Here is a 27,645-nt window from a genome sequence, read left to right as displayed (position 1 = left end):
TTGAGATAAAATTGATGTACAGCACTGTAAAAGTTTCCGGTGTTCAGCGTAATGAGTTGACTTAGATACATTGTGAAATGATTACCACAACAAGTTAGTGAACATCCATTGTCTCATCAGATAGAAAATTAAAGTGGGAAAAGTATTTTTCCTTGTAATGAGAGCTCTTAAGATTTACTGTTAAGAACTTTTATATAACATAAGCAGTGTTAGTTTTATTTATCATGTTGTACATTATATCTCTAGTACATACTTATAACTGCAAGTTTATACCTTCTGACTGCCTTTATGTAACCCCCCCCCTTTTTTTTTAATTCCAACCAATTTCAGCATTTTTAAGTTACAATAACATGCTACAACTACAGGAAAACTGTATGACTCCTCTTTCACCTTCTGGCTTTAATTTTCATTTGTGTATTATAAATTTACTGTTTATAGTAATAAAACTGTCAGGAAAAAAATGAGCAAACTATTTTTCTCCCTAAACTACATTTTAAAGTGATGCAAAATACTGATAGATTAGTATATATTAATATATATATATATTACTTTTTGTATTGACAGCAGGAGTTTCCTATAAGATACATTCCAATTTCAGAGATGTTAAAGTATATTTTTAAAATGCCTCTTAGAATTTAGTGGCATATAGTAAGTAGAGCTAAATTTATAATATAGTTCAGTTGGTTTTTAACATAACCTATTCCAAACTGGTTGTAGTAATAGGAGGACTAAATTAAGGATGGAAACCCACAATGATTGGAAGATAGTCTTAGGCTATGCATTGTATCCTTTTGCCTACCTAGAAGAAACTTTCTGTTAATAAACTAGACAAAAACGGAATAGCAGTGTTCCTCCTACTTTCTTAGTGTTTTGTTAAACTAGGAGGTCAAAGGGTGGAGCAGTGATTCTCAGATGAGGGAACATCAGTTCTGCTGCACTGTGTTGAGCAGTAGCCCAGACGATTGCTATTACAGTTATTTTTAAAGCTATCTTTTACTGATTATTACTATGTGCAAGGACTCTTGAGGGAAATTACATTTCATATGCCAGTCACTGTTAGAGGTCTGGGGATATAATAAAAGACAAACATTGTCATTTTTGTGGAGTTTAGGTTCTTGTATATCCATCTCACAACCTTACCGTATAGGCATTACTGTCTCCATTTTCCCTGTAAGGAAAGTGAAGCTCTAAAAGGGTTCATGACTTGCCAAAGATTATACAAAATCAGGATTTAAAATGTTGATGCTGTGAACCACTGTGGTATACTGTCAAAATTATCCCTCTTTGGGGTTCAGTGAATGAGAACAATTGTTTTTAGTGACTCAAACAACAATTGTCACAACCCCTTTGAAATTCTGATATAACTCTACCCCTCTTAAAATTATGCATGAAATTTTAAAAACTGAACTAATGGCCATTGCCAGCCAATCAGAGTTGTCATTCATAATGAAATCCTTTTTTTATCCTTGGCTTAGAATCTGTAAACAGTTTTTCAAAGCTGGTGTAGTAGAAGGCATAGATTTGAAAAATAGGTATTAGTTCCAATCTTGGCTTTTTTTTTTTTTTTAAGGAAAATGCTATCCCAAGAATTGGTATTTAATAGGATTTAGATAAAAATATTTTGCTTTTTTATCCATGTAAGGAAATATGGCAAAAAAATTAATGAAAGAGGATGACTTACTTCATTTGTGGTTCCTTCTTATCAGTATTGCTTGTTAGAAAGCTGCTTATTGGTTAGTTAAATGTGTTTTGTCACTGTGTTTTTGTATTTGAAAGTCTGTTGATGATTTTCATATTTCCTACTTGAAAATTTGAAATGTTTTCAATTTCCTGTGAACTTAGGGCTCTGCAGTTTAAATTCTTGTTTGTGTTACTAAAATTAAATTGATACATGTTATTTATAATTACCACAAGCTGGAAACAAACCAAAATATCCATGAGCTGATGAATGGATAAAGAAAATAACATCTATATCCATACTATGCTTTTTATCAATGATAAATAGAAGGAACAAATTACTAATAAAGCAGTAATGTGGGTGAACCTGTCTCATTCTAGTGATAAGTAATACCATGGATAAATTAAGCAACTGGCAAGAAAGAAGGACCCTAGTCATCTCATTAAGAAATGTAATTCCCCAAAATGTTTACTTTTTATAGTATGTACAAGTGTCCTTGTTCACAGCTTCCCATTTCTTAGAAAACGAAACCCTTTTGGTTTAGGTTTTTTTTTTTTTTTTCCTGGCTTGTTTACTTTGTGAGGATCTCAGAAAATGCTCAACTATTGTAGATTTTCTAATTTTTCATTTTCAGTTTCCTGTTCAGGTCTTTAGACCATTTATAGAAAGAAGGAACATGTCTCTCTCTAAAATTTCCTGAAGTTAATTTTTTTATTTTGTTTCCTGTGTTCATTTTGTTTACAGTTTTAAATGTTGACCAGTCTACCCCTGAAATTGTATATTTCCTAAATAGGTTCGTCTACTCTCAAGGCCATTTTTTTTTTTTTTTTTAAATATGCTGGACTGTTTGAATCTGGTCTTTACTGTCCTCCTGCTCTTAATCTCTTTCTTCTATGATAAAATTAAATACTTAGTAATTCAGTTGGGATTCTACAACAAATTTCTGTTCGTCTACCTGAGATTTAGAAAAATCTTTAAACATAACTCCAACTAAATTCTAGACCAGTTTTTAAATTCAATTTCTACAGCTCTGACTTCTACTCTAGCAATTTAAGAGACTGTTGTTTAGTATAATTCTTCCTTTGCTAAGAAACCCTCAAGAAAGGTAGTGCATTTCAATGGTATGGTCAAGGAGTAAGTGGAATAGAAAGGCATTTTGGGAGGTATAAAGAGACAATGGTTCAGGGAGAGTAAGTTTCCAAAGGTTTGAGCAGGGGAGTAAAGGAAGGCTGTCTTACTCATCTTATTTGAATCTTTGGAATACCAATTAGAGGAGTTGATTATTGAGTGGTTTTTTTTCCTCATAATTTTTCTGTGTTTCTAATTCCTCTGAAAGTGTTAATTTTTACACTTTAAAAATTGGCCATAAGTCCTGTTGTTAGGCTGTAATTGTCAAAGTCCCCATTTTTGTAATTTACTGATGTAAGTACAAGAGTCAAGATTATATTGGAAGTTTATAGAAGACACAGAAGTTTTTCCTAGAAAAGGTATAGCCTTGACAAATAAGAAAGAGATCACTAGAGTCAAAAAAATGGTGTTGGGGTAATTAACTGGGAAGAGACACATTGGGAACTGTTTGGATAATGGAAGTGGTTTGAATATTAATGAGAGTTGTGTTTGAGGTTGGAGGGTATTGGCATATGCCAAAATTCATTTAACTGTATGCTTAAGATCTGCCTTTTTACTGGATGTAAATTATTCCCAATATGATATAAAGTGAAAATGAAAGTAAGTTAAAGTAAAGGTCGCTCATTCGTGTCTGACTCTTTGCGACCCCATGGACTATACAGCCCATGGAATTCTCCAGGCCAGAATACTGGAGTGGGTAGCCTTTCCCTTCTCCAAGGGAAGTTCCCAACCCAGGATCGAACCCAGGTTTCCTGCATTGCAGGTGGATTCTTTACCAACTGAGCCATAAGGGAAGCCCAAGAATACTGGAGTGGGTAGCCTATCCCTTCTCCAGGGGATCTTCCCAACCCAGGTATCAAACCAGGGTTTTCTGCATTGCAGGTGATTCTTTACCAACTGAGCTATGAGGGAATATGATATGATATAAGTGTGCTTTAATTTTTTTTTCCATTGAGGCATTTTATTTTCATATTTGTATTATTCCTAGAAAAAAAATCCCAGGAATTTCTCTCCTGTGTTTTTTTTATCTTGGTTCTTCATGGTCCGTGATGCCCGCTGAAGTTGTCAGTTCAGTGAAACCATACTGACAGGTTAGGAGCATATTATTCTGCCATTTTTCTAGATCTTTTAGTGGCACATCAAATCTAGGGGCTGATCACTCCACACTTGTTTGACCTGTGTGTCAGACAACAGTTTTCTCAACTCTGCAATCATTGATTTCAGATTCGCCAGCGTAATCATGCTTCATTATCATGAAGCTGACTGGAGCAAGCCTAGGAAGAACCTGGCACTGCCTCTCCTTTCAGCGTTATTGATGCTCCTGAGAGCATCAGCTGGGACTTTCGTGTGCACGATATAGCAGCACAGAAAGATGACAGAAAGAGTTTTAAAAATTCTTCTTAACAAATGTGTTCTTACACACAGATCTTCAGGTCTCTTGACCAAGCCAAAGTTACAAAGGTGCCCCATAATCAGCCCTACAGTTCATGACCCTGTAATGCTGTCACGAAAGTGAGTGACCCACGGTGAAGATTGCGCTCATCTTTGCCTGAATTGGTCACTGATTGTACTCATCTTCAACCTTTAGTGCTTGGGGCCAGTTTGAATTTCACTGGAGGCTTTTCAGACCTATGTGTCCATCCATTCCAAACAGCTCTCCCTTATACAGTGAATGTAAACAAAACAGTCCCGGACAAAACAGAACATGAGACAAAATTTTGCACAGGTAGACTAACAAAAAGCAAAGCAAGTAGCTGAAGAATTATGAACTAATGGCAAAATATGTATTAAATAGTACACTGTAGGCCAAAATCAAAAGCCTAAATTGCCTTATACAAAAACCTACTTGGAATAAATCCTAGAATAACAGATTTAACAGTGTGAGCTCAAGGAACTGACTGGAGCACCCATCATTGTTGTTACTGACTCATGTGATAGGAAAATCTAAGAACAAACAAGTTGGACACAGGCAGCCCATTCAGTATGCTTGTTTGTCTGAGGGCATCACTTGGAATGATGCCAGATGAGGGTCTTAAGTGGACTGTCAAAGAATAAGCGACACCATTCAATAGCTGAACTCACTGATTACTTAAGGGAAAGCTACCCTGGTCTGATACTGCCTGCCCTGAACAAAGCAGACTACTAGTCTTACAGAGTCTTTAGGAAATTTCAAAGTCCAAAAAGCCACAGACTTTCAAAGGCAGGAATGAATTAATTATCAACTGTAAAAGCAGTGTCAGTCAAGGGAGACAGTTGCTGATGATTGGCTTTTTGCTGGGTGTTCACTGAAGTCTGTCTCTCTTTTTTTTTTAAAGTTATAAACAGTTGAAGAGAAGTGAATCAAAAAGTGGCACAGCCCAGCTGCCTAAAGGATAAAAGATTCAGGGAAATAAGTGTGTTTGTGTTAAAGTTAGTTGATTTGCTCTTTGGGATGCTGTTTAGTAAATTATGACTCCAAAGTTACCATGTTCCCTCTAGCTGGGTTCAGAAACACAGATTTGAAGATGTCTTTCATTAGAGTCCTAAGTTTATTTTTAAATATTTCTCAAATACTAATGTAGGTCTGTGTGGTTGGATAATGTGTACGTGGAACTAAATAGAATTACCACCTAAGTAATCCTATTTTTAAATGACTTTACATTAAAAGAAATAAACCTGACTTCAGTTACACATTTACAGAAAACAACTTATTTGTCATAAATTGAATGCACACTACCATGTGGGATATTCTTAAAACTGAAAGGTGGTTCAACTTTTATTTAATATCTTTTTTCATGAAATATCTGGTAAGAACTGTGCAGTTCACAAAAGTTAAGGAGACAGTGTTCCAGGACTAGAGAGAAGTCTATGGAAGTGATAAGTTCACTAAGTTTAGAAATAAAATATAGGAACTAGTAAGTGGGAAAGTTAGCAACTGACTCTTTTGGTGTTTTTTTAATTTGGTCTCTTCCAAACCGCACCCCCCAACCCCCAATTAAGGAATGGAGAAAAATACAGTAAGTGATTCATGTATTTAAAGTCACAAGTGAAGGAGGAATTTTTGAAAAGTCATCCTTGGTGTTAAACACGGCATCCTAAGGAGAAATAAGGATGGCATATAGTAGTAGTGTTAGTTGCTCAGTCGTGTCCGACCCTTTGGCAACTCCGTGGACTGTAGCCCCTTTCCAGGCTCCTCTGTCCATGAAATTCTCCAGGCAAGAATACTGGAGTGGATTGCCACTTCCTTCTCCGGGGGATCTTCCCAACCTAGGGATCAAACCCAGGTCTTCTGGGTCTCCTTCTTTGCTGGGAGATTCTTTTACCATCTGAGCTACCAGATAGATAAAACACAGGATTTCTTCCAAGAGTATGGACTAGAAGGAAAGAACATATAAAGAGGTTTAATACAAAGAAATATGTCAAAGTGAGTCCATTCTAATAGACTGACTTTCCAGAAGTAAGAGGCTAACAATAATAGACTGGTCACAGAAGCATATTCACTAAAGTAAATGGTTATCGGTGGGTTAAATGTGTTCAGACCAGTCGTGGTATTGTGTTACTATAAGTAAAGAACTGTCATCTCTTGATTGAAGAGTATTTAAAGCCTGGTCTGGTGGCTACTTCTGTACCATAGCCACTGGCAAATTATTTTTTTTCTAGAAATGTGGGAGCTTTATATTCTCACGTTATTCCCCATCCTGGAAACTTTCAGGATCTTCTTTCTCTCTCAGTAGTAAGCTGAAATTTTAAAATGATGAGCCTTGGTATGGATTGTTTCTTTTGGGTTTTATGTTTATTTGATTTCCCCTGTTTCATCATAACTGAACATTGAGGAGACTTTTATCAGTCTGGACACTCATGTTCTTGAGATTTAACTTTTGATTCCTGACTGTTTTCAGTCTCTGTGCCACCCCATCCACACACCGCCCTCAACCTTCTCTCTCACACACGCACACACCAACTTCAGTAATAGATATTTGGTCAGTTTTCTCTGCTAACTCATTTACCATGTATGTATCTCAGAGGCCAGCAAGTTTTTTCTGTGAATGCTTCATGTTAATAGTAAATATTTTAGACTCTGTGGACCAGATAGCTTCTGTTATAAGGACTTAATTCTGCCATTACAAGACAGCAGCCACAGACAATACACAAATGAATGGATGTGGCTGTATTTCAATGAAGCTTTATGTACAAAAACAGGGAGTTGGATTTGTTTGCAAATCCCTCCTCTATCCTGTTCATCTTTACCAGAAAGTTAGCTCAGTTGAGGGCAGGAATTTTATTTGCTATCCATTGGACATATCCTTGTACTTGTACCTCAACTAGTTGTGATTCAGGATTGCAGGTGGTTTAGAAAAGGAAATAAATAACGTGTATCACTGCCATCTTTTCGCTGATAGAATACCCCTTCATGCAGTTTTTCAGTCCCCCCCCCCCTTTTTTCTGGATAGAGTAAGTATTTTATAGTAACTGAATATAGGATAGAGCTAAGAATCATGTCTAGAATTCTGCAATTTCTTTCTTCTGATGTTTTATAAAGAGCCCTACCAGTAGCATCCTTTAGTAAGTTTGTTTATGAAATGCTCCATCTTAGTATGGTATAGTAGTCATTTTAAATAAATGCTTGAATGTTTTGTTTATATAAGAAGCACATGAATGCAAAGATATTACTTAAGAATTCTTTCTTTTTTTTTTCTTAATAAGGTACTAGCTTTTACAAATTTGCACCATGCGTGAGTATAAGCTAGTCGTTCTTGGCTCGGGAGGCGTTGGAAAATCTGCTCTGGTAAGACATTCTAACTGTACCCAAGCTATTCACTCTTAAGACATGTTCTTTTTCTGTTGAGCATTAGGTTTTGCTTATTTTTTGTTAAGGTGAAATCTCATTAATTTTAGAAGTAATATAATATTATTTTTGTAATCTAGTCAACTTTTAGTTCTATCTGGGTAGATCATATTCTCTCTGGAACATGGGTTCCAGACCAGAATACAGTTTGGACTTGAGCACATACAAATCTATGTCTCTGCATTTCAGAGCAAGATAGAAATAAATTTTGGTCGATTTCAGTTGTGAGTTGGCTTAAAATATAAATTTTATGTTACAAAAATTAAATAACTTTATTTTTAAAACTTTTTTCAAAGTTTACCTTTGACTGTCCCACTGTGTTTTTTATATCAAGAAATAGTTAAGAAAGAAGACACAACTTGACAGTGGTAGTTAGGAAGGGGAGTAACTTACGGGAAGTAACTTGGTGAATAGTTCAGAGTTTAGCAAAGCCCCACCTTAAGATAGACTGACCATCTTACTTTGCCACTTATTTGTCACATGAACACCCAGCACAGAATTTGACTTGCTTGGATCAAACTGAGAAGTGTGTACAGTGGAGTGTGAACTGCATTTTCATTTGTAAATATATCCAAAGTGATGGGGAGGCATTGTGAGTGTGCACATGTGTGTGTTCACCAAATAATTAGCCACTTTCTAACTAAAATTCGCATTTAAGCCCTAAAACTGAAATAGGAACCATTTAACAATTTTTAAATATAATGAGCTCTAAATTTAGACCTACCCAACAAGGAATGTTATGATTATTAATTTTTTAAAAAAGCTTTCTGAAGTAATTTTCCCACCAAATACTACATTTGAAGGTAGTTGTGGCTGTTTTTTTAATCAGTCATATAACTACTTATGTGAAATTAATGTTTTTGAATGTGCAGGCTTGAATTTGTTCTTTTTGAGGGAGTATAATGGTACGTTAATTTTTTTCAGACTGTACAGTTTGTTCAAGGAATTTTTGTTGAAAAATATGATCCTACGATAGAAGATTCTTATAGAAAGGTATGTTACTTTAGAAGGCCTTTGCTTTCAACTTTAATGTAAACATAAATTCTTGGTTTTAGCTTAATAAATATTAAATGTTGTCTGTAGAGTATAGGATGAGGAGCAGAGTTAATTTATAAAATTAGTGGGGAGGACTCACATCTGATTATTTCCTGGCATTGCATGTTTACCATCTTACAAGAATCTCATCACTCTTGCTTTATCTCTCTGTTTTGCTCACGAAGAATTTTAAGTTTACACTGACCCCCAAGTTGTAATTTGTTGCAATTTGACTTTAGAGTTGAGACATCCATTTCAGGTGGTAGTTCCATGTTTCTCCCCCATTTCTGCCTCCCAAAGACTGAATACTCTCAGGCTCCCTGCTTTTCATATAAAGATGTAAGTATAAAAGTCTCCCTAACCTTCCTATTTACAACTCCTTGAGAAAGTTCCACTGCTCGTAATAGTAGAAAAGTTTATTTCTATGTTCATTTTTATATAACATGTGACAATAAAACTTAATATGCAGACATGTTTAATTTAGAAGGGAGAAGATTATCCGCCGCTTTAAAGCAGCCAGCCTGGACCCTGCTGCACTGCAGACACTGCATTTCCATTCCTCTTTTGTGTCCACTGTCTGCCAAGACTAGGAACCCTTTCTGGACCCCAGCTCTGAGGCAGCATTACCCTTTTTTCCGCATTTGTATCTTTTTTTCCTAGGAAATGTTAGGTTTAAAGGGTAACAGGGATATGTAATTTTATTTGATAGCTCTCCTTCCTTGCTACCAAAAATTTTGTTCTAATATAGTGAAGGGGATGTGGTTGTAAGCAAAGGGAAAGTATATCTAAAGTATGGCAGAATTGATATATATAGTTACTTCTGATATTATTGGAACTATTATTACATTAAATAAAAGTATTTTGAGCTGATTTGAAATTATTTCCTCTCTAGAATTAAGTGCTGAGTGATTCACATTGAGGTTGGATCTTGTATATCTTGTAGATACCCTTATATTAAATTGAGAACTCACAGTTTTTACACTTAATGCAGTTTGAGGATCAGTAGACCTTCATTATCCAGCTATTTTTTTCTCCTGTTTTGTTAAAGTATGTATTACTTGAGATTAGGATCAAAGTTGCTATAATCTATGTCTGTTTTAAATATTGTATTAATATTATACGTATTAAAGTAGTCTTATATACAGGAAAAAAAATGAAGATCTACCTTAATTTCCCCCCTAGCAAGTTGAAGTAGATGCACAGCAGTGTATGCTTGAAATCTTGGATACTGCAGGAACGGTATGTACAACAGTACCAAAGTGTATGCACAGCTTGTGCGCTGTTGACCTATAAATGCTAGTATTCTTACAGACAGACATTATTTAAAGTAAGGCTTGCATTAAATCCTAAAGCTGTCTTCCTTATCTTCTTGAGTTCTTTTCTTGTGTGCATGGGTCATTTACTGAAGAAATAAGTAGAAAATTTGTATGAAAGTTTTCATAGCTTCACTAGTACTTTTAAAGCAAGTTAGACTGTATTTCCATATATTAAATAATGTGGGAAATACCTGAGATTCCTCAGTGACTGTGTGAAGTATTTTGAATAGTATCTTTCATCCTTCAATATATTTACAGAACAGCTAGATCTGATGGTATCTGAAGGTGAAGGGAAGATTTACTCTGGATGTGTGGTATTCATTCATCTAATGTTTGAGTACCTGATACGTGTCGTGGCTTGTATTCTTACACTCAAAAGCTTACAGTCTAGCGAAGGAGGAAAAGTGTGGGGAAATGGCACCATGTAGGTAACTTGCTGGTGGACCTTGGAGAACTGGAGCATTGTGAGCTAGCTGTGAGTAACGTGGCGATTTGATTTGGGTGCCTTCCGTATGGTGTCTTGAAAAAAGATGAGACATTTCCACTTGAGTGCATTTACTGCACATGAATCTGCTCTGGTGTATTATTTTTAAATAAAACACTTATTTCTTGAAATACCAATTTTTCAAATAGCCATGGACTACAGTTTTAAGAGATGTTACATAACACTACTACATTCTTTGAGCTCTAATTATAGACTTTGAAAATTGTCAAATTAACTGTCAAAACATTTTTTTTTAATGATTCTTTCTTTCAACTGTAGGAACAATTCACAGCAATGAGGGATTTGTACATGAAAAATGGACAAGGCTTTGCGTTAGTTTATTCCATCACAGCACAGTCCACATTTAATGATTTACAAGATCTGAGAGAACAGATCCTTCGAGTTAAAGACACGGATGATGTAAGCTGGCTTCATAATAAATATATTTTCTTTCAAACCCTTATTATAGTGATATCCGGTTTAAAAGTTTGAATTTAAATCCAGTTTAAACTTCATCTATTTTGAGAAGTTTGTTTTTCAAAAGCTTTTTCTTTGAAAGGGAAAAACGTACCTTTAACTGTATATAATGTAAAAAGTGATGTAACACTATATGTAATGTAAAAATACCTTCCTCCTGTGTAAAATAAAATTTATACCCTTCCTATTTTTTTCCCTTCATATTTTTAAATCTTGAGTTTGGTGGAGAAGGAGGAGAGGTGTTGGTGGCAAATATTACTAATAGAACAGATCACGTTCTGGTAGATTTAAGAGCCTTTTTAATAAGAGAACAACATGTGAACATATCTCAAGCAACTATGACACAAGGTACAAGAAAGCCAACAAATATATTCAATTCTAATGCTAAGTAGCATGCCCCTTCTGAGTACACCATAATGGAGTTTAACCCTGTAGGAAACTTCAAAAGGATTTTTTAAATTCCTCATCATGCTATATATATAAATTCATCTTGCATCAGAATCACCTGTAAAGCTAGTTAAAACAGATTGCCAGGTCCCACTCCCAGAGTTTCTAATTCAGTAGGTCTGGAATAGGATTTAGGAATTTGCATTTTTAACATATTTCCAGATGGTATTGGTGCTGCTGGTCTGGGCATCACACTTTTAAGAACCACTGTACTATGTATAGTTTAATTATAGCAAATATTTTGAGAGCTTGGGAGCACCTATTAGAAATATCCTCATTTCCTGGACTTCTGAAGCAGGAGGACTTTGGGGGACCTTAACATACTTAAAGCAACTTCAGTTGGAAAAGCTGTTTATCAGTGTCTCTGGTAACTACTATAGTTACATTAAACAGGTATTTATTAGTATACTACTATATATCTGTTCCTTAAAAAGTCACAAATCTTGATTTTCTAGTTTGGATTTTTTCCAGAACTTCTTTGGAGAACCAATCTCTAAAGGATTAATAGGAATTTTACAGAATAAGGATTATTTTTCCCTGTAGTGTCCAAAAACATGATTAATATGGTCTAGATTTTTAGTAAATTAAGGTGATTTTAATTTTTGGCTTTTAATATAGACTATATGAAAAGCTAAAAATTCTACCTTGAATTTTATCTACCTTCTAAATTTCTCCTTTTTTGTGTTATGAAACTGAGAATGATCTATGATAAATACTTGTTAAGAAACCAGAAAATCTGAAATTGATTTGTGTCCTTTGGAGTAACACTTTAAAATTTTGGAATATATTGACTTTTTATGGTATTTCCTTTTGCATTTTCTTTTTAAAAATAAGTTTTGTGTTTTCTTACTATAATTAGTCCGTTTGTGAGGGACTTTCCTGGCAGTCCAGTGATTAAGTCTGTGCTTCCACTACAAGGACATGGCTTCAGTCCCTGATCAGGGAGCTAAGATTCTGCATGCTGCATGGGGTGCCTAAAATAAAAGTCCGTTTTGATACAATTTTCATGGTTTTTCCTCCCTCTTTTATTTTTATTTTTTTTATTACTTTTTTTCCAAGTTCATAATTTATTGTACAAACTGAGTATCACATGATGAGTTGACATTAGCTTCTTCAGGCATGGGAACTTAACAGATAATGTGCAGTTCAGAATCTGTTTATGTTGCTTTCACAGCTGGAGTTTTTTTAGACCTTAACTTGAAGTATAAGACTATCAAAGCAATACTTCCATATGTGGCCAGCGCATAATTCATTCTCCCTGTGAGAGTGTAAGAGTTGAAATATTTTTTGATACCAGTGAAATGGAACTGGGCATCAGCTTCTGGACCTGCCATGTTTTCAATCTTTCAAGGGGTTCAAACTCCACAGCCTATGTCCTTCACCGTACGCTGCTGCCCCTCGACCCCGCCGGAAGACAGCACCTCCCCCTCAGACGTTAAATGGGCCTGAAGTGTTCCCTCCCTCTTTTATAAGTAGATCATAGCTTGTTTTCTAAAAAATGTATGTGAGAAGTTCTTAAGTTAATTATTAATGCTTTTATATTTAACTGTCAGTTTTAGTACACGTTATTAATTTAGTGTTTTTCTCTGGCATAATATAAAAACTAATCCTTATGGTTGACTCTTAGAATTTTGATTTGAATTTATGTAGCATATTTGTTTACTTATTTGTTTTTACCCATTTAGGTTCCAATGATTCTGGTTGGTAATAAGTGTGACTTGGAAGATGAAAGAGTTGTAGGAAAGGAACAAGGTCAAAATCTAGCAAGACAATGGAACAACTGTGCATTCTTAGAATCCTCTGCAAAATCAAAAATAAATGTTAATGAGGTATGGTGTACTAGAACTCTTGATTTGGAATTTAGCATTCAGAATTAATGGAAAATAATGAGTGTGTATTAACACAACCCCAAGTTAACTATGTTAATTAGCATGCTAACAAGGAATAATACTATTTGAGCCTCTTTATTAAACACTGGTGGTACAGTAGAATTTACCGTAAAATGAAGTAAGATTAGATGGAAAAGATTAAGGGTGGGGAAGACATTTAATCTTCAGATGTATGAACAATGTTATGTAAAAGATGAAAACAAATTCAAGAAGGCATGTCTGGCTCCTGCCTTCAAGGAACTTAAAATTATGTTGTAGAATAAGAATACATAAAGTCAAAGAAAAGTAAAGGATTGTTCTCTTCGGATGATGGTAAGTGTTCTGACTAAACTAAGGTTTCTGCAGCTACTTAGTATTTACTTTAAGGAGAATGATGTCAGCCCTCCCAGAAAATAAACAGAAAAGCACTTGACAGTTACAAGAATACCTGGCTTTACTCTTATTCCTTAAATGAACAGAATATTTGCTTTTTGGAGAAGAGTTACGGAAAGTTCAGTTTTTTCATTGTACTCTTTCACTTGTAGTTTGGGGGGTTTTCCCTGCAAATTAAAAAAAATTAATAAATGTTTGCAGATCTTTTATGACCTAGTGCGACAAATTAACAGAAAAACTCCAGTGCCTGGGAAGGCCCGCAAAAAGTCGTCATGTCAGCTGCTTTAATATATTAAACACATTGTAGCTCTGAGCCAGGTATGTTAATTTATCTTCTCTTCTGTTTTGTTTGTTTCCTCTAATTTTAAACCTCAACTTTATTAAAGGTCAAAAAAATAAGTATAGAATTTTCTGTTGTAGAAAACAAATGGTTACTTCTTAGGAGTTAATATGATATCCTAGTAATTGAAATAATTATTTCACTTACATATGATCATCAGAAGTAAGGTATTCCACATAAGTATTCTAGATGAGTTTATCCAGTATATACTCACATCTCAGTGGGTCACTGGTTTGTGCTGACAACATAGTGATGATCAAAACCAATCTTCTCTGCTTTCCTCTTTGTTACCTTAACCTAATTAAGGTCTAGTGTAAAAGTCAGACAAACCATTGCAAAATATTATAAATGTTGCTGGCGGAATAAATGCAGCATGGTACTGATAATTAAAACCCCTGACATCATGTACCAGACAAAGTACTGCCTCTATGTTAGTTGAATTTTCACAACAATTCTGTGTGGCAGAATTATTATAATTCCCATATTACAGATGAGTGAACTGAGGCACAGAAAGATTGTTCAAGCCCTATAGTTAGTGAACAGCAGAGTCAGAATTGAATCTAATGATCTGAGTACATGGCTCAGAATTTGAACTGTGAACTGATTCCCAAAGTCCATAATTAGTCACTATGCTATTATGGGTATTATCAAGAGTATTTAATTGGGGTATCAAACCAGTCAGATGTGAACTGTGGATTCAGGGAAAGTCTCAGAGTGAGAGCATCTAAGTTGAAATCTGATGGATAAGTAGAAATTAGAGGGTGAAGAGTTCCCGGGCAGAGAGAACCACAGATACAACCTTGAGATGAGACAGCAAAGGAAAATTGAGCAAACATCACTATAACAGAGTTTTTGAAAATAGTTATAGCAAATGAGTTAATACTTGCAAAGCAGTTAGTTCAGTACCTGGCACGTGGTAAACCCTCATCTGTTAGCTGCTGTTTGCCAAATATCATTAAGCCTTTTTTTTTTTTTTTTTTTTTTTACTGTATTCTTATCCTTGGAAACTTTGGATGTTACTAGCTCTGCTTCTTCCCATAGTAAATGACCCTGTACAACCATAGTACTCTGTTTCTGTAGTTTTCTGGAGTTTTGTCCCTACTCTCCACTTAGTGACTTTCCGCTTAGAGATACAACTTTTCATTTTTTATTTCCTCTCCTTTCCAGCCACTTGCCCATTCTTAACGGCACACTTGTGCCTGAGCTCACACTGCCATCTGTCCTTTCCAGTTTGCTCCAGTCGGTCTGCTAAGATTTAGAAAACTTAGGAAACTCATTCAGTCTCTAAACGAGGGCTTAAAGTTCAAAGCATTTGTGGAAAGTATTTCATCAGCCACATCTATATTAACAAACATTCTGGAGCGAGTCTGATTCCCAGAAAACCAATATAAAAAGGAAGTGTTTTTTTAGCCCAGGCATATGTACAGAAAATCATCCAAAGTAAATAAATAAATGACAGACTGATAAATTCTGATTTTACCCTTTTAAGTTTAATTAGATAAGATTTTAGTGTAATAACAGCCTTTTCTGGCATTTCTTAAGTAGGATCTGTTTTATAGAATTAAAAAATATATATCTGTCAACTGTAGAGAGCCTTCATGAAATAAATTTATTTTATTGACTTCTCTGCACCAGGTTTTTAGCCACTTACTGGAAGAGTAGGGAAGAAAAGTCTTGGAGAGCTTGGTTAGATGTGCATTCTGTACTCATGATGTAATTCTAGGATTATAAACACTCTTACAGACCAGCCATTTTGTTAGTATTGCTGCCTGTTTGATTCTAGTCAAGTTGACTTGATGTAAAATTTTAATATGGTGTTTTGTTCTTGTTTTTAGTTTTCCTGCTTTTAATCTTTGGGAAGTAATACAAAGAAATTTGCATTTAAGAACATTCAGCTTTCATTTGAGTGGCTTTCAGGGAGGCAGCAGAATGTGTCTACCCGTGCTTTGCTGTGAATCATAGTACATGGTCATAATGTAATGATGAGAATAGGAAGCTGTATTATATTTATTTCTAACTGTTGTCTTAATATGTCCTTTTGATCTTTAGTATGCTATTTACTGTCTGTGTTTTCAATTAATTTTCTCCTTTTGACAGGTCTGAAGAACTGTTGCCCAATTCAACAGTGCCAGCATTCCAACTTTGTTAAACCTACCAACATCTTAAATGGACTTTCTGTGGTGGTACCCTTTAAGAGGCGGATGAAAACTACTACATCAGTTTGCACATTCTAATCACTTTCCAGTATCACAGAGAGATTTTTACTTATATAATAGTCCTAGTGTATGCAGCTGGTAAAACCAGAGGCTACAATCCAGTATTACTGCTAAGAGACATTTTTCATCCACCAATGTTGTACATGTATGAAAATGGTGTACTGTATACTTTAACACACCCCATACTTTGTATTGGAGAGTACAATAATGTAAATCCTAAAAGCACCACTATTTTAGCATAATAAAAGAAAGTCCAAAGAGCTCCTATATAGACTACTCCAGATAACTTTGCTTCTTTGATACTTGTAGCTTATTGTAATTTTTTTTAAGAAATTCAAGGTCATTATCATTGTATTGTACAAATAAGCGCTTTGATTAACACAGCTATATAGTTTTTTTAATTTTTAAAAAACCTGTGGAGACAGTGATCTTGTCTTTAAAATATGATAGTCCTTTTGGTATAATGTCTTAGATTAAAGACGTTGCCTTTAATATCTGTTGGGAAGGAAATGTCCAGACTTTTCAAATCTTTTATTATATGTTTCCTTTTTTGTTTACATAGGGAACAATGTTTATAGTTGTGTGTACAGTGGGGGTCTACAACAAGAAGTGTATATTTTCAAACAATTTTTTAATGATTTAACAATTTTTGTAAATCATTTTCAGGCTTCTGCAGCTGTAGATTCTCACTGTGAATCCCCTGCTTGCTCATGCATAAGTGTATTTGCAATACCAAATATACAGGTTTAGTATTTTTGCCTGTTAGTGATTGTTTCCTATGTGTAACGTTTTGGTTGAGATGTTAAATGGTGGAAGAGTACTGTGGATGTGAATGTGGGAAGTAATTTTAATCATGTGTAATTGGTCACAAGGCCTAAGTTGCAGTAACTATTGCTGTTTTATTTAACAATGCCTTGTTGCTTTGTATGCATTAACGTTTGGGTGTAAAGATTGTGTGTCTATCCAACAGGGAGCCACAGTATTTAAATTGACCAACCTAATGTTACAACTACTTTTGAGGTGGCCAAATGTAAACTAAAAGCCTTAATTAAAGTGGTGCAATTTTGTATAACTTAGCATCAGTAGTTGAATAAATTTGGATTGCCATGCAAGGGCTTGCATTATAATTACTTGCCACTTGAATGTGTTCTGTGTAATGTTTAACAGTGCTAGTTAAATAAATATGGGTCTAACTTCTTTTTAAATGTGATAGGTGCATTTTGCATAGTGTGGTTCCATAATTTAATGTTTGGGCAAGCCAAACTCATTTATTAATTACAGAAATGATGAGAGGAAAATGTCAGGTATTTTTCTTAGTATTGGTTGAATATCCACATAACCATCTTTTGAATTTTTCCTTTGGAAAGAGTTCTGTGAATCAAGCAATATTGCTTACGAACGTAGCCTTCTGGGTAGTGTTCGGTAGCTCTTTGAGGTATAGGAGGAAGAATTGAAAATACTTCAGCAGGTGTTTCACTTAAGGATTTTTTTTTAAACTATAGGATGCAGTTACACTTATGGTTATAAAAATCTTTTAATGAAGTGGACTCAAGTACTACTTTTTATATAATGGGTCTTTGCCTCAGATGTGCTGTAATTCCGTTCTTTTTTGAAATCTGTAAATGAATCTTAAACTTTCTCAAAATATTTTCCAGCCACTGGAGAATATCAGCAGTTAATTAGTAATACCATCTAATTTAGGGATGTCTGTTAATCCCTTAGATACTTGGTATTTGAATGAGACATTTAGAAGCTTTTATTTTAAAAAGAAAGAAATCTTATTCCTTACATATTAAACTCACAGAGTTCCATGTATTTAAAGGTTCAGTGTATCTAAAGAAAAAAATGTTGTTCTCTCAGAAACCGCACTTAACACACTTGTTTTGGCAGAACTGTTTTTATTTATAGTCTTTGGGAGAAAATTAAATCTGAAAAAAGTGGCATTGTGGAGCATTGAAATCACTTCAATTTGTTATGTCCTGTTACATCTCTTTGGTCCTTTTTGGGGGCACCACCATTAATTCAGTTACGTTAATAAATGTTTGTTGCCTACCAGCTATGTGCCAGGCTGAATTCTAGGCTCTTAAAAACAGATAAATACTCAACAGATGAACTTAAGTAATTTCTATATCCGAAAATAGAGCAGCAACCAAGGTCAACTTAGAACCCTGCCCCCCTAGAATTTATACTCCGTTTAGGGTGTTTTAGCCTCAGCACTGTAAATGCTATGTGCTAGATAATGAGTTTTCCGCTCACATTATGGGATTTTTAGCACCATCTCTAGACTCTACCCACTGGATGTAATGCCACCCCCAGGTTGAAACGACCAGAATTATCTCCAGATATTGCCAGGTGTCCTTAAGTTAGATTCAGGGAAGAGGGAGATGGGTATTGAAGGGCAAGATTGCCCCAGTTGAGAACTGTTGGTCTGATGGGAACCAGTACATTAATTACAGATATGGGTTAGGGATACAGAGTGGACGGTTTACTATAGTGAATAAGAACATGGGCTCCAGAACCATATTTCCTGGATTTCTAATCCCTCCTCTGCCACCTCCTAGCATGTAAGCCTGGGTAGGTTCCTCAGTTGCTTTATCTGTAAAATGGGAATGTTAGTAACATCTATTTCATAGGCTTTAAAGGGGCTACCCAGGTGGTGCTAGTGGTAAAAACTCTGCAACGTAAGAGATGTGGGTTCGATCCCTGGGTTGGGAAGATCCCCTGGAGAAGGACATGGCAACCCACTCCAGTATTGTTACCTGGAGAACCCATGGACAGAGGAGCCTGGTAGGCTACAGTCCATGGATTCACAGTCAGACACAACTGAAGCGACTTAGCATGCATGCACAAAGAGAGCGAAGTACTTGGCCAGTGTCATCCTCCAGGTTAGTATTTGCGTTGTTTCTTATTTTATATCTTGCTAACAGAAATAGGGCTGGGGGTTGGCAAATGCACCATTGTCTCCCATACAAAATAACTGCAGCTTAGGAATGCAAATCATGGACTTTCTGGTGCTTAAATGGAAAAAAAAAAAACCTAAAGTCAAAAAACTCGAGTTCTTTTTTCATGTCCCCAAGGATACTTGGAGAAAGGTTTAAGTTTTTGGAGAAAACAGTGGTATTTCACTTTTTTCTAAAAAGTGTAAAAACCATGTTTTAAATTTCATGTTGATTCAGCTCTTTTTCTTAAATGTAGTCTTTACTGCATGTGGATATTATGAGTAGTTTTAAAACCTTTATTTATGAAAATGTTTGCTTTTTTAAAAGTCATTTCATCTTTAGATGTGGGCAGCAAACTTAGAATCAGTAATTTTTACTGCAACATTTTTTATTCCAGTTTATCTGTTTTCGTTGAATTTAATCCTTATTATTCTGCCTCTTTAAATCACAAAGTGTAGAGTTATTAATATTTTGTAATCAATACTCCTACGACCTCGTCTTAGAAATCAGTGTTTGCAGTTTTATCTCAAACTAACAGTGAGCCTTTACAAATTGTGACTTGCAAGACTCAAAAAATTGTAATCTCTTCTGTACTTTGTTACAGTGCATCCATACATCTGATGTTTCATGACTACGTGAGAGAAGTGAAAGATATTGAAAATAGAACTAAACTTCTGTGCCCTTAACTGACCATTAAAAGAAGAATGTATGAGTCCTTGTTAGGATACTGATGATACTTATCAAAACTCTAAACAGAGCAACTAAGTTTGTAAGCTTAACATTAGTTTATCTTTGAAAGGTAGAAATAAGATACTGCTAAATAGGTCAGTTTTCTAAATGCTGCAGGAGCATTCTGTATGTTGCACAGACTCTGAACTTGGTCCTTTAAAACCCTTTGGTATAGATTACTGACCTTACAAATGATTTATTTTTTCAAAAATTAGGGGTATCCACGCAAATTTTGTATCAAAATCATCAACAAATGAATTTGAAAAAAAAAAAAACACACGCATTTGGTATCATATTTACTATGTTCCAAGCACTGTTTACTATGCTAGCGTGGATAGAGCAGGGATGTTCTGCCCTCACAGAGCTTAGATTCTACTGGGGAAGGGGGAGTCATCAAATGAGCAAGGATAATCTATTAAACTATCTCAGAACTTTCATTTGGGACAATTTAATGATTCAGGAAAGCATAATATCATGTAATATGTATAAAAATTTTATCATTTATCGGCAGTTAATTGATTGAAAGGGTATGGAGAGAATTTTTACTGTTCTTTTGTGCTACAAAACAGTAAACCTGATTTTCAACCTTAAAAAAGCAGATTAAACTTAGTTTAACCTGATTTTCCTTATACAATGTCTTAAATGCAAAATTATCCATATTTAGTGTTTGAGTCAGAACACAAGTTTTTTTCCTGAAAACTAAATAATGCAGATTATACAGAATTTTAATATGAATAATGTATTGAGTTACATCAAAAGGTTACAGGAGTTTTCAAAAGCCTTCAGTGTTTCTCTCTGTCATTATTGCTCATTCAAATTTCTATTTATAGTGTGTTAATTTATGTCCTCTGGGAGAACTAAGCTCATAATGGGAAATTCTGTTACTGTCAAATTTCTGAATAAGAAAGGTGCTGTGCGTGGAGGAGAGGGGAGTAGCAAAAAGTAAATGAGAGAATAAACCCAGTCCCTGTTGCCAAGGTTCCTAATGTTTCAGTGGTGGGGAATAAACAAAAATCCAATACCTCATTTCTAACCACAGAGTTCATGCTCCATTATCCATACCAATCCAAGTGACTAACAGTAAAAACTGTATTTTGCTTTAAAATGTATGGACTGTTGATTTATATTTCTCTTAGTTTTATTCAGTTCACTGTTAATTAGATTCTCAGAGCAGATCAACCAGTGATGGAAATTAGACAGAAAGAAATGAGTGTCTTTAATACTGGAAATGGGGAAGATAGTGTAGGTACAGTGCAGAGTGGGTACTAGAGAGCCACTCTGCTGTTCTAAATGGGAGGAATAGGACTAAAGCAGTGTATTTTTTTTTCAAACTTAATTGAAGGAAAATCGCCCCACAGTATTAATATTGTGTTGGCCTCTGCCATACACCAGCATGAGTCAGCCATAGATGTGTGGGTGTATATATGCATATATGTACTCCCCTTTTTAATGTCCCCCCCATGTCTTACTCCTCTAGGTTTTTAGAGTCCCGGTTTGAGTCCTTGAGTTGTCCAGCAGATTCCTATTGGTTATCCGTTTTACACATGGTAGTACATATATCCTTCCATTACTCTCTTCATTCAGCCCACCCTTCCGCTAGCGCATGCCCACAAGTCTGTTCTTTATGTCTGCATTGCCATATTTGTCCTGTAAATAGGTTCATCAGTACCATCTTTCCAGATTCTATACATATGCACTGATATACAATATTTGTTTTTCTCATTCTGACTCCAGTTCAGTCACTCAGTCATGTCCAACTCTTTGCAACTCCATGGACTGCAGCACACCAGGCCTCCCTGTCCATCACCAACTCCCAGAGTTTATTCAAGCTCATGTCCATTAAGTCAGTGATACCATCCAACCATCTCATCCTCTGTCGTCCCCTTCTCTTCCCATCTTCAATCTTGCCCTGCATCAGGGTCTTTTCAGATGAGTCAGTTCTTTGCATCAGATGGCCAAAGTATTGGAGTTTCAGCTTCAGCATCAGTCCTTCCAATGAATATTCAGGACTGACTTCCTTCATGATCGACTGGTTGGATCTCCTTGCAGTCCAAGGGACTCTCAAGAGTCTTCTTCAACACCACAGTTCAAAAGCATCAATTCTTTGGTTCTCAGCTTTCTTTATAGTCCAACTCTCACATTCATACATGACTACTGGAAAAACCATAACTTGGACTAGACGGAGCTTTGTTGGCAAAGTAATGTCTCTGCTTTTTAATATGCTGTCTAGGTTGGTCATAACTTTTCTTCCAAGGAGTAAGCGTCTTTTCATTTCATGGCTGCAGCCACCGTCTGCAGTGATTTTGGAGCCCCCAAAAATGAAGTCTGCCAGTGTTTCCACTGTTCCCCATCTATTTCCCAAGAAATGATGGGACCAGATGCCATGATCTTAGTTTCCTGAATGTTGAGTTTTAAGCCAACTTTTTCACTCTCCTCTTTCACTTTCATCAAGAGGCTCTTTAGTTCTTCTTTGCTTTCTGCCATAAGGGTGGTATCATCTGCATATCTGAGATTATTGATATTTCTCCCGCCAATCTTGATTCCAGCTTGTGCGTCATCCAGCCCAGCGTTTCTCATGATGTACTCTGCATATAAGTTAAATAAGCAGGGTGACAGCATACATTCTTGACATAGTCCTTTCCCAATTTGAAACGAATCTGTTGTTCCATGTCCAGTTCTAATTGTTGCTTCCTGACCTGCATACGGATTTCTCAGGAGGCAGGTCATGTGGTCTGGTATTCCCATCTCTTGAAGAATTTTCCACAGTTTGTTGAGGTCCACACAATCAAAGGCTTTGGCATAGTCAATAAAGCAGAAGTAGATATTTTTCTGGAACTCTCTTTTTTGATGATCCAGTGAATGTTGGCAATTTGATCTCTGGTTCCTTTGCCTTTTCTAAATCCAGCTTGAACATCTGGAAGTTCACGGTTCACGTTCTGTTGAAGCCTGGCTTGGGGAATTGTGAGCATTACTTTACTAGCGTCTGCTGCTGCTGCTAAGTTGCGTCAGTCGTGTCCAACTCTGCGACTCCATAGATGGCAGCACACTAGCGTGTGAGGTGAGTGCGATTGTGCGGTAGTTTGAGCATTCTTTGGCATTACCTTTCTTTGGGATTGGAATGAAAACTGACCGTTTACAGTCCTGTGGCCACTGCTGAGTTTTCCAAATTTGCTGATTTATTGAGTGCAGCACTTTCACATCATCATGTTTTAGGATTTGAAATAGCTCAACTGAAATTCCATCACCTCCACTAGCTTTGTTTGTAGTGATGCTTTCTAAGGCCCACTTGACTTTGCATTCCAGGATATGTGACTCTAGGTTGATGATCACACCATCGTGATTATCTGGGTCAGGCAGATCTTTTTTATATAGTTCTTCTGTGTATTTTTGCCACTTCTTATTATCTTCGGCTTCTGTTAGATCCATACCGTTTCTCTCCTTTATTGTGCCCATCTTTTCATGAAGAATTCCTTTGGTATCTCTAATCCTCTTGAAGAGATCTCTAGACATTCCCATCCTATTGTTTTCCTCTGTTTCTTTGCACTGATCACTGAGGAGGTGTTTCTTATCTTCCTTGCTGTTCTTTGGAACTCTGCATTCAAATGGATGTATCTTTTCCTCTCTTCCTTTGCCTTTTGCATCTCTTCTTTTCTCACCTATTTGTAAGGCCTCCTCAGACAACCATTTTGCCTTTTTGCATTTCTTTTCCATGGGGATGGTCTTGATCCCTGCCTCCTGTACAATGTCACGATCCTCCATTAATAGTTCTTCAGGCACTCTGTATATCAGATCTAATCCCTTGAATCTATTTGTTACTTCCACTATATATTCATAAAAGATTTGATTTACGTCGTACCAGAATGGTCTACTGGTTTTTCCATACTTTCTTCAATTTAAGTCTGAATTTGGCAATAAGGAGTTCATAATCTGAGCCACAGTCAGTTCCCGGTCTTGTTTTTGCTGACTGTATAGAGCTGCTCCATCTTTGGGTGCAAAGGATATAATCAGTTTGATTTCGGTATTGACCACCTGGTGATGTCCATGTGTAGAGTCTTCTCTTGTGTTGTTGGAAGAGGGTGTTTGCTATGACCAGTGGATTCTCTTGGCAAAACTCTATTAGCCTTTGCCCTGCTTCATTCTGTATTCCAAGGCCAAATTTGCCTTTTACTCAAGTTATTTCTTTACTACCCACTTTTGCATTCCAGTTCCTTATAATGAAAAAGACATCTTTTTGGGGTATTAGTCCTAGAAGGTCTTGTAGGTCTTCATAGAACTGTTCAGCTTCTTCAGCATTACTGCTCAGGGCATAGACTTGGATTTCTGTGATATTGAATGGTTTACCTTGGAAACAAATAAGAGATCATTCTGTCGTTTTTGAGATTGCATCCAAGTACTGCATTTCAGACTCTTTTGTTGACTGTGGTGGCTACTCCATTTCTTCTAAGGGAATCTTGCCCACAGTAGTAGATATAATGATCTTCTAAGTTAAATTCACCCATTACAGTCTATTTTAGTTCACTGATTCCTAAAATTTTAGGAATTTTAGGAATTTAGTTCTCCTGTTTAAGCACTTCCAATTTTCCTTGATACATGGACCTAACATTCCAGGTTCCTATGCAATGTTGCTCTTTTTGACTGACTTTACTCTATAATGAGCTCTAGGTTCATCCATGTCATTAGAATTGACTCATAGATTCCTTTTTAATGGCTGAGTAATATTCCACTGTGTGTATATACTGCAGTTCCTTTATCTGTCTGTATGATAATAGACATCTAGGTTAAAGCAACAAATTTCAACAGCTGTGTGAAAGATAGCCCAGGAAGTGTGATAGAGCTAGAGCCACCCCACCCAGTGTGTATGCTGCTTGGGTCTGTAAGCAGGAAGTGATTCACTGGAGCTGTGTTGAGAAAGCCCAAAAGGTTTTTTAAAGGAATAATTGGAGAATTCGTTAGTGGCTTAAGTGTGGGGATTGAAGGAAAGACAGACATAGTGGATTATATTAGCCAAACTGGAGGAGATGAATACCACTGGTGATAAAATACAGAAGCCAGCAAGGAATTTCAGTTTTTAGTGAATGAGTAAAGAACTTTTCGGCATGACATAGTTTAAGCGAGGTGTTTTAAAGAGTATCTTCTGAGGACAGGTGGATTTTAACAGACTTTGAAGTCTTTGGTGTACAAAAGGCAACTGAAACCATAGTGGATGAAATTATAAGGATTAAGTATAGAGAAATATAAGAAAACCGGGTCTAAATGGGATGGGGAAGAGAAAGATTGAAATGCAAAGAATTGCTCTTACAAAGATAAAGGCAGAGAAGGCAGCAAATAGCCTTCTATAGCCAGAGAATACAGCATCTTCGACGGCAAAAGAGTAAGACTGTGACCCCACTATTTGTCTTGCATTTGCAGGCCAGCAGTAATTCATTCTCTAGGTGTATCATAATTTATTTGTCTCTTCACATACTTCTTGGTAGGGAAATGGCTACTGATCTAAGGAAATGATAGGATAGTTTGGAAAATACCGTCTTCTTCTTAATACCAGGTCCATGTATGTCTGCAGGCATACTTCAGAGTTATTTTCAGGTTTAATTCAGACCACTGCAGTAAAATGAATATTGCAGTAATGGAAGTCAATGAGTTTTTTAGTTTTCCAATGCATGTAAAAATTGTACTATAGTGTATTAAGTGTGCAATAACATGTCTTAAAAAAAAAAAAACTACAAACCTCATTTAGAAGTACTTTTATTACTAAAAGATGCTAATCATCGTTCGCCCCTACATCATGCCCTAATCTTTCTGGTGGTGGGGAATCTTGCCTCAGTGTTGATGGCTGCTGATGGATCAGGGTAGTACTTGCTGAAAGCTAGAATGGCTGTGGCAGTTTCTTAAAATAAGGCAACAGTGAGGTTTGCCACATGGGTCAGCTCTTCCCTTCATGAACAACTTTTCTGTAGCATGCAATGCTGTTTGGTAGTATTTAACCCACAGTAGAATTTCTGTCAAAATTGGAGTCAGTCATCTCAAACCCTGCTGTTGCATTATCTACTAAGTTTACGTAATATTCTAAATCCTTTATTGTCATTTCAGTATTTTCATAGCATCTTAACCAGGAATAGAGTCCATCTCAAGAAACCACTCTTTTGATCCAAAAGAAGTGACTCCTCATCCATTTGAAGTTTTATTGTGAGATTGCAACAATTCCATCACATCTTCAGGCTCCACATCTAGTGCTAGTTCTTATGCTACTTCCACCACATCTACAGTTACTTTGTCTACTGAAATCTTGAACCCCTCAAAGTCATCCATGAGAGTTGGTGTCAGCTTCTTCCAAGTTCCTATTAGTGTTGATATTTTGACCTCTTTCTGAATCAGGAATATTTTTGGTTTGATTTTTTTTTCCCCTTTCCATTATGATTTATTATAGGATATTGAATATAATTGCCTGTGCTATAGGGTAAGACCTTGTTGTTTATCCATTCTATATATAATAGTTTGCATCTTCTAGTCCCAGATTCCCAGTCCAACCCTCCCCAACCTCCCTACCCCTTGGCAACCACAAATCTGTTCCCTGTGTGAATTTTCTGTTTTAGAAATAAGTTCATTTGTGTCATATTTTAGATTTCCACGGTAAGTGATATCATATGGTATTTGTCTTTATGATTTCACCGAGTATGATAATCTCTAGGTCCATTCATCTTGCTGCAAATGGCGTTGTTTCATTCTTTTCTGTGGCTGAGTTCTGTTCCTGTGTGTGTGTGTGTATGCGTGTGTGTACACACCACATCTTTACCCATTCTCCTGTCAGTGGACATTCAGTTTGCTTCCATGTCTTAGCTACTGTAAATAGTACTGCTCTGAACATAGGGGTACATGTGTCTTTTCCCATTATTGTTCTGTCTATATATGTGCCCAGAAATGGGATTGCTGGGTCATATGGCAACTGTATGTTTTTTAAGGAAACTCTATCTAGTTTTCCATAGTGGCTGCACCAATTTACATTCCCACCAAAGTGCCAGAATGTTCCCTTTTTTTCACACCGTCTCCAGCATTTGTTATTTGTAGACTTTTTAATGATGGCCATTCGAATTAGGAATATTCTTAATATCATCTAGAATGGTGAATTCTTTCCAGAAGATTTTCAAATTACTTTGACCACATCCATCAAAGAAATCACTGTGTGTGGCAGTTATAGCCTCACGAAATGTAATTCTTTAATAAAACTTGAAAGTCAAAATTACTTCTTAATCCATGGGCTGTAAAACAGATGTTGTGTTAGTAGACATGAAAACAACATAAATCACCTTGTATATATCCATCACAGCTCCTGGATGACCAGGTGCATTGTCAATGAGCAGTACTGAATTTGAAAGGAATCTTTTATTATCAACAGTGGGCTGAAAATCTCAGTAAACTGTGTTGTAAGCAGATATGCTGTCATCTAGACTTTAATTTTCTATTTATAGTGCACAATCATGAGCGAGTGAAGTCGCTCAGTTGTGTCCGACTCTTTACGACCCCATAGACTGTAGCCTACCAGGTTTCTCTGTCCATGGGATTTTCCAGACAAGAATAGTGGAGTGGGTTGCCATTTCCTTCTCCAAGAGATCTTCCCAACCCAGGGATTGAACCCGGGTCTCCCGCATTGTAGGCAGACACTTAACCATCTGAGCCACAGGGGAAGTCCTCTAAATTATGCTAAATCACAGTAGATTTAGCATAATTCTTAAGGGCCCTAAGATTTTCAGAATTGAGCAAATGAGCATTGGCTTC

General features: G+C 36.1%; 1 protein-coding gene and 1 pseudogene across 3 annotated transcripts in view; one reads left to right on the top strand and one right to left on the bottom strand.

Annotated features, from left to right (window-relative positions):
• The window catches only part of RAP1B (RAP1B, member of RAS oncogene family), a 43,772-nt gene extending 26,438 nt beyond the window's left edge, over window positions 1-17,334 (top strand). For 2 of the 3 annotated variants that reach the window (XM_065934674.1, XM_065934675.1), the window contains exons 2-8: window positions 7,490-7,571; window positions 8,556-8,624; window positions 9,849-9,905; window positions 10,746-10,886; window positions 13,076-13,219; window positions 13,853-13,969; window positions 16,089-17,334. In XM_065934674.1, coding sequence (XP_065790746.1) covers window positions 7,515-7,571; window positions 8,556-8,624; window positions 9,849-9,905; window positions 10,746-10,886; window positions 13,076-13,219; window positions 13,853-13,939 — 555 coding nt within the window. In that variant the 5' untranslated portion in view covers window positions 7,490-7,514 and the 3' untranslated portion in view covers window positions 13,940-13,969; window positions 16,089-17,334. Of the gene's footprint in view, window positions 1-3,874; window positions 3,898-7,489; window positions 7,572-8,555; window positions 8,625-9,848; window positions 9,906-10,745; window positions 10,887-13,075; window positions 13,220-13,852; window positions 13,970-16,088 lie in introns of those variants that run through there. The other variant, XM_065934676.1, reaches the window with a different exon arrangement.
• LOC136167233 (ATP synthase membrane subunit K, mitochondrial pseudogene) lies at window positions 12,454-12,832 on the bottom strand (annotated as a pseudogene).
• Window positions 17,335-27,645: the final 10,311 nt, after the last annotated feature.

The sequence above is a fragment of the Muntiacus reevesi genome, chromosome 4 (assembly GCF_963930625.1).
Source record: "Muntiacus reevesi chromosome 4, mMunRee1.1, whole genome shotgun sequence".
NCBI classification, from domain to species: domain Eukaryota; kingdom Metazoa; phylum Chordata; class Mammalia; order Artiodactyla; family Cervidae; genus Muntiacus; species Muntiacus reevesi.
Note: the sequence above shows the minus strand (reverse complement) of the source record. Positions and strands in the feature narration are given on the sequence as shown.